At 44.7% G+C, this 12,645-nt stretch overlaps 1 protein-coding gene and 1 long non-coding RNA gene across 6 annotated transcripts in view; one reads left to right on the top strand and one right to left on the bottom strand.

Annotated features, from left to right (window-relative positions):
* Positions 1-667: 667 nt before the first annotated feature.
* On the bottom strand, positions 668-3,890 carry LOC137854762 (uncharacterized). Its single transcript, XR_011095379.1, has 3 exons — positions 3,662-3,890; positions 3,421-3,579; positions 668-1,862 (listed from the first exon to the last, which is right to left on the bottom strand). It is a non-coding gene; the product is annotated as an uncharacterized lncRNA (long non-coding RNA).
* A 12-nt stretch (positions 3,891-3,902) lies between these two features.
* The window catches only part of NAXD (NAD(P)HX dehydratase), a 48,724-nt gene continuing 39,981 nt past the window's right edge, over positions 3,903-12,645 (top strand). Inside the window, exons 1-5 of one of the 5 annotated variants that reach the window (XM_068678528.1) lie at positions 3,920-4,048; positions 4,992-5,798; positions 6,843-7,214; positions 10,513-10,663; positions 11,961-12,006. In XM_068678528.1, coding sequence (XP_068534629.1) covers positions 4,000-4,048; positions 4,992-5,798; positions 6,843-7,214; positions 10,513-10,663; positions 11,961-12,006 — 1,425 coding nt within the window. In that variant the 5' untranslated portion in view covers positions 3,920-3,999. Of the gene's footprint in view, positions 4,049-4,241; positions 4,428-4,991; positions 5,799-6,842; positions 7,215-10,512; positions 10,664-11,960; positions 12,007-12,645 lie in introns of those variants that run through there. The other 4 variants (XM_068678521.1, XM_068678539.1, XM_068678531.1 and 1 more) reach the window with 4 other exon arrangements.

The following is a 12,645-nucleotide window of genomic DNA, read 5'->3' as shown; positions in this document are numbered from 1 at the left end:
GCTGTGGCAACTAGAGAGTGAAATAATACACATCCATATATGCTAGGATGCTGTAATCAAATTCAGGTACACGTGTTAAATTATAATACTTGTATACTGAAGAGAAGACTTACTGAGGAGTCTTCTCCAGACTTACTGGAGTATAGTTTTCATGTATGAGATCTCAGGAATATGTAACCTGAAGAGCTCTTATAGGGAGAAAAGAGAACTGCAGCTTTTCCCTTTGAGCAACAAGATTATGCGGAGCTCTAGAAGCAGCTGGAGGCAAAGACATCACCCATGGCATGCAACAATCTGAGATTGACAACAAATGCAAGGTTTAGGGCATTATGCGGAAAGCTACTACAAAGTCTCCAGAAACACCTGGGGACACCACTAAATTTGATATACTGGATGTGTGAGATGACTAGCAATATATTACAGGGAAAAAAAATGGAAAGCGAGGTACCTGAAAGAGGAACCTTTCAGTGTTCAAATCCCTTTGTGGATATAGCTTGTAGTCTTCTTCTAGCAGTTATGTTCACTCTGTGTTTCCCGCGCTGAAGTGAAATGTGTCAGTTAAAGTAAAACCAATTTATACTTTACAAATCTGTCCATCATTTTGAGAATCTGTGTCTCTCTTAAAGGCGCAGAAAGCTGTGTTTTGTGCAAGGGGTTTACTTTCATGTATGTACAGTGCTCAAGCTAAGCTATCAGGCTCAGCCTGAAGAAGAGATGTTAGTAGGAAATTCTCCATTCAGAGGGTGGTGAGGTACTGGCACAGGTTGCCCAGAGAAGCTGTGGATGCCCCATCCTTGGAGGTGTTGTTCAAAAGCAGGTTGGACAGACAAGGCCCTGAGCAATCTGATCTTAGTGAGAGGTGTCCTGGCCCATGGCAGGGGGGTTGGAACTGGGTGAGTTTTAAGGTCTCTTCCAACCCAAACCTACCCTCTTTTAGTTTAAAACCATTCCCCCTTGTCCTATTGCTGCACTCCCTGAAAAAGAGTCCCTTCCCAGCTTTCCTGTAGTCCCCTTTAGGAACTGGAAGACCACTGTAAAGTCTTCCCGGAGCCTTCTCTTCTCCAGACTGAACAACCCCAACTCCTTCAGCCTGTCTTCATAGGAGAGGTGCTCCAGGCCCTGATCATCTTCATGGCCCTCCTCTGGACTTGTTCTTACACTCCTGCGCTCTCCCTGTGCTGGGGGCCCCAGAGCTGAATGCAGGCCCCCAGGTGGGGTCTCACAAAAGAAAGGCGGGGGGGGAGAATCACCTTCCTCAACCTGCTTGCTGGTCATGCTGCTTTTGATGCAGCCCAGATACAGTTGGCTTTCAGGGCTGCAGGTGCACATTGACAGCTCCTGCTGAGTCAGTTAACTGATCATAACACCTGCAGAATTGGCCCCTTATTTCTTTATCGTAACACCTACAGCACTGCTGCCTTCTCTATTACTACTGTCAATTCCAACCCCTAATTTAACAAGGTAAACATTCAGATGAAATAAAGACTTTTTTTTCTAAAGACTTTTTCACCTTTTTCATGATGAAAAATGCTTTCACATTCCCATTCCAACAACAAAAAAAAAAAAATATCTTAGGTCATATTTTATGGGCAGCTCCAAGCTACTTACTACTTCTGAATTCTTCCATTCCCTCACTCCACACAATTAAACCTTCTGTTGCAATTATTAACAAGGATATGCTTTTCTGACCTAAAGCGGTGATCGCAATACAGGTTGACATTTATTTTAATGGAGAATGCAATCAAAGGATGTTGCAAGCTCTGCTGTTGCCACCTGCTGTCCACGTTCACCTTGGATTGGCTTGGGTAGGCAGGATCACAGGATCCAAGTGAATGGCGAGGACTGAGTAGGCACAAAGTGACCTGAAAAAGAAAGCAGTTGTGAATGGAGATTCAGCAGGAGCCTGCAGATGAGAACAACAGTCCAGAGTGATCACGATCTGGGGGTCTCTACATCTAGCTTACAGCCCCTATTTCATCCCATCTCTGTATATACATTCTGTTCCCAGCAACCAACTGCTGTCAGCGACCACGGCCACCTACTACTAAGTAACACTTCCAATTGCTTGTCTGCTTTGGCAGGAGTAGGAAATTCTCAGGTAGGCCAATGATGTCCAGCTTTTCTTTGCAGTAATAATTCCACTAATGAGAAAGCTATGTTGCGGTGACAGTGCAGCTACAAAAGGGATAAAATACTGGAAATGAAAGCTGACATCAAGAGCTAGGGGCCAGCAGCAGAGAAACCAGCAATGAAGCAAGAAGGATTTTAGTCCAAAGTATGAAAGGGAAGTTTGCACAGTCATTCCCTTCCTTCATGTGAGAGATGAACAAACAGACAAATGGACAGACCTGTCAGAAAATGGAACTCAATAAAAAAAAGCACAGTATTTACCCAAAGAAATCAGTGCCTCTTGCAGTTGCATTTTCTCTGTGTTGGGCATGTGAACTCTCACCTCATCTACCTTTTATCTTCTGTAGTTCTATAAATGGCTCTTTTTCCCTGCCTCATCCCCCAGTTAAGTAACAGTCCTGATGATGGGCTCAGAGATGGCACTAGTAGTTGTGGATTTACATTGTACAATGTATGGAAATAGCAGCCAGTACAATACCAAAATAATGTAACTAGAGTTAGATGCAGAGTAATAGAGTGTTTGAAGAGTGGCAATGTGTTTTGCTCAACGGTTTTACACTCGTGTTTGCTAACATACAGTTAAGTATGGTGAGGCTGGATTGATGTTAAGGGTTGTGTATAACAGCCTGAACAAGTTCGGCATACAGGAAGCACATAGCACAACATTTAGGTTTTCTTTTCCACTTTGAGAATTGGGTCCCAGAAACATCACTGATTCCAAAAAAACTAGTGAGGGTTCTACAACATCAGAACTTACTCTGCTACAAAGGAAACCAGAGAAGCCAGTGAAGAACAACATTACAATTCTATCTTTCTCCTTTTCTCTTTTTTTTTTTTTTTTTTGGGCACAAAACATGTTTTTAGTGGAGCTAGAAATACTTGATGGGATCAAAAAAGACATCTGCATTGTTCGTTTCCCCCTCTTTCCCAGACATTAAATCAGTCCTGGTGTTACAGGAAATCTACTTTGTCTTCATTCTTCCAGTTGGAATCAAAATGTGTGTAAGAAATGTGGTGTTCAACAGTCTGGTAATTCTTTTGGGGGCTAGAATTCATGTGAAAGCTAAGCATGATCTGCCATTGAATCTACCTTTTAGGTTGTGGTACAGTCAAATAATCAAAGGATAAAAAGCATTACTTGTGCTGACTGAATACAAGGCAAGTTTCACTGGCCTGGTATTAGTTTTAAAATCATATCAGATACCAGGACCTATAGAAGAATAACTTTTCAGCAAACAAATTAAAACTTGACAGTGCACTTGTCAGGCATCCAAGTTTCTGCTTCGGTACCTGTGTTACTGTCCGATCTGGATTATTAAAAGCCCAGCTCGTCTGTCTTGCAATTTGCAGGCAGCATGGCTTTTTAAAATGATGCCTCCAAAGCTGAAGGGCACAAATCATTTGTTTGGGTTTGGTCCAGGCAAATATAGCAGATTGTTTGTCCACATCCTGTGTGTAAAGAAAAATTGTAAAAGACAATGTTGTCTGTCTTCATCCTAGCAAAATATTGATTGAGACGTTGACATCTTACTTCTAATTAGGCCAGAAGCTCTTCTGAGCTACTAACAACAGTTTTGCTGGGAATACCCAGAAGCATAGGGCAGAAATTAGGACTATTTTGAGCTTTAATGTTTCAGGTATCTCGTGCCTAAAAATTTCGGTTTTTCTTGTATTTTGATGTATTGCGCCGACTATGTAGGTGCTGTAGGACCAGAGATGAACACTAGTGGGTATTTCCACCGGCTTGGGCGCGTTTTAAAGAAAATCTTACAAGAACACTGCTCTAAGATGACGTGTCTGGGATATAGATAGCAACTCCGCCGCGTATCACGCTCCCAAATCGGAGGTTTCCCCGGAAAGCCGGGGGAGATGAGGGTGGCGAGGAGCTTCCCCAGGCTGGCGGCGATGAATAAAAACGGTAATTCCGCTGCGTTTTTCATCGCTGAGCAGACAACCCCGGGCAGCGCCCCGGCCGCCCGCCCTGAGGCAGGCGCCTGCCAGCGGGCCGCGGGCGGCCATTACCGGCGCGGCCACCGCCTCAGCGCGGCCCCGCGCCGCCATTGGCTGCCGCCGGCGGGGGGCAGGATGGCCGCGGGGCGCCGCGGGGAGGCGCGGAGCGGAGCCGGGCAGGGGCGGCCGCGGAGCCCGGCCCTGCCCTGCCCTGCCCGCTGCGGCTCGGCCCCGGCCCCGGCCCCGGCGCGGTGCGGAGGCGGAAGCCGAGCCCATGAGTTGGGTGCGCCGCCTGCCTGCGCGCTCGGCGGTGGGTGGCGGTGGTGGTGGCCCCGCGCTGCGGCGAGGTAAGCGGGGAGCCCCCGGGGGAGGGCGCGGGGCTGCGGTGTCCCCGCAGCGGGTCGGAGCAGGAGGGCACCTGCTGGGATCGGATGGGATGGGATGGGGGGGAAGCAAAATGGGGGTGTGCGTGTGCCCGCGGGCAGCCCGGTGTGCAAGGTGTGCGAGGGGATGGCGTGTGCAAGGGTGGCCGTGCCCGTGCGGGCAGCCGCGCTCCGCTGCGGAGGGAGGGGGAGGAACGGGGGGAGGAGGAGGAGGAGGAAGGAGGAGGAGGAGGAGGAGGAGGGAGGCGCTGCCATGAGCCGGGCCTCCGAGTGCGGGCAGCGCCGCCGTCCTGCTGCTGCTGCTGCTGCTGCTGCTGCTCCCGGAGGAGCCCGGGGCGGGGGAGCGGCGGCGCTGGGCTGAGCGGGGCGGCGGCGGCGGAGCCTCCTTTCCTTTCTTCCCTCGTTGTTCTCAGCGGAGGGCGAGCGAGCGAGCGGCGGGGGAAGGGGGTTTTTATTTTATTTTTTTATTTTTGTACCCCCTCCCCCCCTCCCATTATCCCACCCCCCTGGAACCCTCCCTGTTTGCAGGTGACCGCGGCGGCGGCGCCGGGAAAAGTTTGGCGTGCGGGCGGCGGCCCGGGCTGGGATGCGGGTCCCGGGGCTCGGCTCCCCGCCGCTTGCCGGGCCGGGGCTGGTGCAGGCGCCCCCTGGGCGAGCGGCGAGCGGGCGCTGAGCCCCCTCCCTCCTCCTCCTCCTCCTCCCCTCCGTCCCTCCCTCTCCCTGCCTTCCTCTCCCCGGCGCGCGGCCATTGCGGTGACCCCGGCCGGCCGAGGATGATCACCAACACGCGGGGCTTCCTCTGGTCGGACCTGGAGACGCGGGCGCTGCTGGAGATCTGGGGGGAGGCAGACGTGCAGTCGGCGCTGGACGGCAACTTTCGCAACAGCCATGTGTACCGGGACGTGGCGTGCCGCCTGGCCGAGCTGGGCTTCGAGCGCACCCCGGAGCAGTGCCGCATCCGCATCAAGGGCCTCAAGAGGCAGTACTACCAGGCCCGGGACGGGCTGAAGAAGAACGGGCACGCCCGCAAGATCTGCAAGTACTACGACGAGATGGACCGCATCCTCAGCTGCAGGGGGGGCCCCGACGGAGCCCCTGAGCCCCCCGCCGCCCCGCTGCCCGACGGCCCCCAGCCCCTGGGTCCCCTCGGCGGGCCGCCCACGCCGGGCACCCCGCACAACAGCCGCGAGGTGGACACGGAGCTGGACGAGGACGGCGAGCTGGAGTCCCCCCGCGACAACTTCACCGAGGACTCCGGCGAGTGCTCGTCCTACGCCGACCACCCCATCAAGGTGGAGTGTCCCCCCTTCGCCATCCCGGTGCCGCCGGGCGACGGTGAGTAGCGGGCGGCCTCCCCTCCGGCCGCTTCTGCCTCGCTCCCAAACCTGCCACCTCCTCCAGGCCTCCCAAGGGTGGTGCCCGGGAGGGGAGCAGGTGGGAGACGCCGCTGGGATGGAGGCCCCGAGGAGAGGAGGTTTGGCTGGGGTTGAGCAGGGGGAAGCCGACTGGCAGCGGAGGTGAGGCGAGGCGTCAGGGAGCGCCTCTCGCCGGAGGATTTTCCCCTTCCTTTCGGCTGACGTGCGGTCCCGCTAAGCGGCATTACGATGATGATGAAGATAATGCCCGGAAAAATCTGCTTATTGTGGCAGAAACGGGCCAGAGAGCTAGGGGTAGCTTTTACGTAATTAACGGCTTGGGTTGTTTCGGAACGCCTGCCTCCAAGTTCAGCAGGGTGCTGGCAGACAGGAGAAGTCTTCAGATAAAGCCTGCCCCTTCCTCTCTCCTTCTTTTCCCCCAGCTCTGTGTGTGTGTCGTGGAGGTGGGGGGGCAGCGTTATTTGTTTGTTTTGAAGCTAGATTAGAGCCGTGTTTTTAATACAAACGTGAACCTGTCCTCAGCAGTTGACATCACTGAGGAATCAGCCAATTGGTTGACGTTTAACCAACCTTCTTTTTACACATAAACCCCATCAAAGGGTTGTTTACACTAATGTCCTTTTGAAATGCAAATCCAGAATGCCAACAGACTGAAACTCAATTTAGATTAATGTAATTACCTGCAATGCACAAATGAGCCTCTACTGTTTAATAGCCTTCACTTAAACCTTTTTACGAGATCAAAAAGACTCCCATTGTTGAAGTTTAGTACTACAACAATTAAAAGATGTCTGCGTGATTTTTGTGCTACCTTTGCGACTTTGTAGAAGCTTGAGGTTTTTTGCTTTGGTACTCTGAAATACAAATATCTGAAATAATTACAGTTCTCACTGAGGAAGAATAACAACTTAGTGACACGTTAGGTCCACATCTCGCAGGGAGATTTTTTTGGTGCTTTCTTCTTAGTCCTCCAGAAAAATAATTCTCTCTCCTCTTGTTTTAGGCTTTAAAGAAATAAGTGCTCCTACTGTTACTCCACCTCTCAATCAGCCCAAAAGATCAAAAAAACGCCATGCAAATTTAACGTTGGATAAAATGATGGAAAAATTTCTGCAACAGAGCGTGGATACAGAAGAGAAATTTTACAGATATGAAGAGCAGAGGCTCAAAATTGAGGACAAGCGTCGTGAAGCTGAGCATGCTCGAGAGCTCCAGATGTTACAGATGTTGGGACAGATGTTGGCAGGAATTTCTTCTACGGTATCACAAAGGTCACAATCTATACCAGCGAGTCCACCTCAGAGGGCAAACCATCGCTCATATGGGGATAACTTTAATTATAATGCTGTGACAGCAGCACTTTCTCCACCGATAGGTACTTCCTTCTATAGCATAAATAAAAGCTGTGTTTTTTAAAAGGTTCGATGTGAAAGCCCTGTTAGTAAGCAGCTTTTCAAAATAAAAGGTAGTTGGAATTATTGAATACCGTGGTGAAGGTGTCTGTCTGATGTAAAGCGAAATTGTCACTTGCACCATTGTACTGATTATATAACATAGATGCGTTAGTTATAACAAACTCTAATGAGTGAAGTAACACTTCTAAAACCCTGTAAACATCGGGGAGTTCTTTCCACGTTCACGTGTCTGTAAAACAAAGTCAGGAGAAGTTTTATACATGAAAGACAAGTAGTATGTTTGTTGAAGACTATGTGGAAACATTAGGTACGTTGTAGCAGAAATTCTGCTGCTATTGAAATTAGCAGGCCTAACTCAGTGTGTGAAGTTAAGGATATGCATACGCTTTTCCAGGGTTGGGAAAAGACTTGAATTCTGCTTACGCTCAAGTAAGCCAAATGTTAAAGTCCAGCTTTAAAATAAATTTCTTTAAATATGTATTCTGAATCCTATCTTTTAATTAAACACCATATTACTGTAGTAGGCACAGTACAAGATGGAAATACTGGCATGTATTTTTATTCTATACCAGTTCATCTATAAACTCTTTGGGGGCCTGAATTTATTTTAGAGAAGGCAAAGCAAGAACTCTAGACTTGGTGTTTATGCACAGACCTTTTCTTCTGTAAATTATGTGTGGGCCAGAAGCTGATAATCAGATATTAGTACTCATTAACAGACTTCTGAGCTCTGTGGTTCTGTGTCACTTATCTTTATCATAGTCTCTTTGTATGTGGAGGTAGACTTCATGGGCAGGAGGAAAACGGGTATTCTGGCAGTGCTGAAACCAGAGTCAGCTTGGGACTCAGTGGTTGTAGCCTGCTGTCTTGGAACAAGTCTTGTTCTGTTTTAATTCTGAAGTTCACACTGCTAGAAAGAGAAATTGTGGTTTGAAAAGAAAAAAAAAAACAACACCCAAATCCACAGTGTAGAATAATAATCCTGCACATCAGAACATAAAGGGCATGCTCTGATTCTTGAGAGGATCTTGAAACCTTTTCAGTTCTATATTAAATATTCTGGCATTTCCCTGTAAAATTGATCAGGAACTGTGTGTTCAGGCCTGTGCAGGTTTAGGCTATGTGACTCAGTTGTGTTTCTTCTTGATCAGCTAGTTGATCAGTAGCAATACTCTACGTCAAAAGACTTATTGATAAATTACAGCGTGTTTATGGATTTTGTGTTTCAAACACTGCTTTTACTTTTAAAGGAAAGGAAACCTAAAGTGCTTTAGAAAATCTCCAAGGAAGTCATTTGAGGTGCTCAGCTGGGGTGATGGTACCTACAAGGCTTTACCATTGCTTCTAAAATGTTTCTTTTTCTTGCCAAAAGTTGAAGGAGTTTTATCATTTGTATGGGATCGAACCTGCAGTCTAGTTTCTCCTGCTGGGTTTCACCATACAGGTTGTACAGCTGTAATACACTGTGCAAAAATGCTTTGTGTATATTTAACCGTAGTAATGAGGAACTCAGGTTCCTAACCTTTCAAATGGTGAAGGTGAAAGAAAGTGTTTGTAATGTGAAAAATCACGCTTCAGGCAACACATCTTTGAAGGAGTTAGGATTGCAGTTGTTGATAGCTAAATATGCCTTAGTGTTTATGTAGGTAAGTGGGGCTCCACAACGAATGTCTTTCAGCATGATTCCCTTTTCTTCTTGTTTATTACATAATCACTTTATATTTACAAACGAACAAAAATCAGCAGCAAAAGAACAGAGGAGTTTCTCAAGTCCTCCTAAGGTGTACGATATGTATGTTTAATGTGAGGTTGAAAACCAGTTAATGTATGAGGTGTGATTTAAAGAAATTAATCTGCCCTATTTCTAGAGGAGATGAGTGTTTTGTTTTACTAGGGGTTGCTGCAATGCTATATTGGCCGTAATCCAACACGTGAATATATGTGTGTATATATATAAAAATATTTTTACCTCAGTGGAAGCAGAATGCCTGTATTATAGGAGGATTTTAGAAGCAAAAGATCAGCAAGGAGTATTTATTATTATTGAATACTAAAGCATTTTACTGCTGATGATTAGGTTTAGGTTTAGATTTTGTGAAGGATGGAGAAAAAGATGCTTTCTGCTGATAGCGTGCAGATAGTTTTCTTGCTTATTACTTTTTCTGGCACATCTTTTTCTCTTCTTTCACCTCCAGTTTTTGGGGTTGAGGGGTGGGATTACTAAATTTTGTACAAGTGGAAATCAGGACTATTGTGGGAGCTATTTTTTATGTAATTTTCTATAAATATGCAGCAGTTCCTTGAAATATTTTTGGAGAATAAAGTGAAGAAGTAAAATATAATGTTTAAATAAACCACTCTTCTCAACAAACTTGTACAGTAAATGAGTTTTGTTGAAATACAAGAGTTTATTCTTTATTTACTGCAATTTATAGTTAAACCGTCATTGATGTAAGTACTGGTCTTCTGTTTTTGTCCCGTGATAGGTAAACGTTAATTTGCTTTAGTTGTAATTGCTGATACACTTTTTTCTGCTAAATTTTCGTAGTCTTTTGAAACAGTAATTTGAGCATACAGCATTTGGAGGGTATAGCTGTTTTAATACATAGTGTCAAATGTAACCTTGCATCAGAGCTCAGTAGTTGCATTACAGCTCAAACTTGTTTGTGTTATTTTTGTAATGCTTGCTGCATCTAGTGCAATGGATTATAGTTTTGCAGAAAGACTTTGCATTATGCTTCGTAGCCACCTGCCAAAATGAGAGCAGTGAGTTAGGCCCCGATTCTGCTGAGGTGTGGAAGTCTTTAAGGGGAAGTGAAAATAAGGTAGGGTATAAATATAAAATGTGGTTTGAGCTGTTCTGTGCTTGCTCCGTGTCTGGATGTGCTTAGTCCTTACTGAGTGTACCTATTTCAGTTGAGCTTAATTATGGAAGTGATTTCAGATTGACGATAGTTCTGAGTTGCAAAATGTACATGTAACTATTCTGGGCTGTTGTTTCTCTCTGTACTCGAGTTCTAAGCTAGGACTGTGAGCAGTGAGAATGTTCGCCGCCTCAGACACTAAATTCATTTTAAAAATGATCACCTTCCCTATTTACTTGGTGTTTTAAAGGCTTTGAGGTGGTAATGCTTTTGGTTTTTACAAGTACGTCCATTTGTATATCTTCGAGTGACTTTATTGGTGTTTGAGTACTTAAATGCTCATGCTAGTTTAAAAAAGAACATGCTTTACAGTAAGACTTTCTTTCTTTTTCAGTTATAGAAAGAACTTTTTCACTGCACCGAACACACACTCTGAAGGATATGGAGAATATTTTTCAGCTGGTGCGCAACGTTATCCCTCCTCTTACAGGGAAAAGGCATAAAGGTCAAGATGGACGGATAGGCATTGTTGGAGGATGTCAAGAGTAAGTTAAACAGAAATCTGAGCGTTGTTTTTGAGAGGTTGTGGATATCACTGCTGCTTCTAGAAGCCATTCAAGCTCACCTTAGGAGAGTTTTCTAGAGGGCTTTACTAGTCCATCATTGTGACCATGCATGCTTATGAAAGAGCACGTTGCCCTAAGGTTGTGATGCAAAACTTTGGCAGTGAATGTGGTTGAAACTTGTGTTGAAACTTGAGTGCAGTTGGTGTCTGTGTCTACCCTCTCAGTCTTTTTTGACTACCCTAACAGTCTTTACTTTCAGTATTAATGTTTTTTCCCATTGCATGATGAGGTTGTAGAAGTAAATAGACTAAGACAGTGGCACAGCTGATCTTTGTTGTATTTTGGTATCTTGGGAACTGGATCTCTTAAATGAGGAATAGAATGTTGTGTCACTGTGAGCTTTTTATTTTGATGAACTGTGGTGTTTACTAGATTCTATCAATACCCTGATTTATGATGTTTTGGAGTGATAGAAATAGAATGTTTAAAAAAAAAATACAATGTATACCAGTTAAACATTGTACTGACCAAGAAATAAAACCTCTGTTCAGTTTCTTGGTCACTTTCAATAATCTGCACAATACTTTGCACGAACCACTACACCTTCCTGTTTTTCATTTTCCCCTTTTGAAATAGAGGTGGCATCTTCTGTAAAAGAGATCTGCCATTAATAAACATTCTATAAAGAGCAAAAATGTGCTGTGTTATAGCTAGGTTGATTAGCCAGGAGTTAGTTTTCCTGTTGGTCTACTGGACTTAGGTTCTTTTCTCTTGGCAGAAGCAGACACCTCTGGAGGATGATTCTGCCCATATCCCTCTTTTCAGTCTTCATAAAGAGAATTCAGGACAACTGTAGTCCCAGTTTAGGTACTTCAGTTCAGCATCTAAGACCAGATGGGATTGATCTAGGTCAAGGATCCCAGACTTGGCTCGCAAACAGTGCTCAACTATTGTTTTGTTTGTCTGTCTCCAAACTTTTAAGATGATTGTCTGAGAAGAGTTTGCTTTTTTTATGGTATAATCTTTATAAATATTTCTGTGAAAAGATCAGGTGTCTAAGGTGAAATCCTGGCTACTTTCAAATCAAAGCAAGGTTTGAGATTGGCTTCAGTATAGCAGGATTTTGTCTGTCTTTGACAGCAAACAAAAGAGAAAGCTTTTTTTTTTTTTTCTTTTTAATTTGCCCTTGAATTTGAGATTTCATTATGGCAGAGTGATTTCCAGATTATCTAACCTCATGAATGTGCTTCCTAACCTAAATTGTATTTCATTCTAGATACACGGGAGCACCATATTTTGCTGCAATTACAGCTCTCAAAGCGGTACGTGTTCTATACCAATCCAAAGTGAACTTTTCATCAGTTATGTTGGCTTAGTGCCATTTTTAAAAAGCATTTGCTCTGTGCTGTACTTGAAATTGGAGTTCTAAAAGGTCTTCTGTTTAACAAAGAAAATTCTTAGTTCTGGATTTGTAGAAATATTTTGTAAGTGTGTGTCACTTGCTGTTTCTTGGAAGTATTTCCTCTGTATAAGGTAAAGTTAGAGCTAAGTCAAAAAAAAATGAAGATTTTAGGGGAGAACTGTTTTATCAGAGGCTCAGATAGGAAATCTGAAAAGTTGCTGAAATAGTTTATCAAATATCTTTAGATTAGTGTTTGAAGTTACATTTTCAGTGTGGCAGTCAGAATTCTTCAGAATTTCTTTCCATACTTGCTAAGTGTGTTGAATGAAGTAACTTTCTTTCAAAACTTAGAGCTTTAGGCTATTAAAATTCTTGGGTGCTGTAAGTCTGACCATAGTTGATTACATTTAATGTATTTTTTAGTAGTACATTTTATTTACATTATAAGCTCTAGCAGAAGTATTTTCCAATGTTTTTTCTTTCTAGAAGTGATTTTAGGGACATATTAACTGGCTAAAAATATATTTACAGCACACTACCGAAATACATTTGTGATTAT

This window comes from Anas acuta, chromosome 1, assembly GCF_963932015.1.
Source record: "Anas acuta chromosome 1, bAnaAcu1.1, whole genome shotgun sequence".
NCBI lineage: Eukaryota > Metazoa > Chordata > Aves > Anseriformes > Anatidae > Anas > Anas acuta.
Note: the sequence above shows the minus strand (reverse complement) of the source record. Positions and strands in the feature narration are given on the sequence as shown.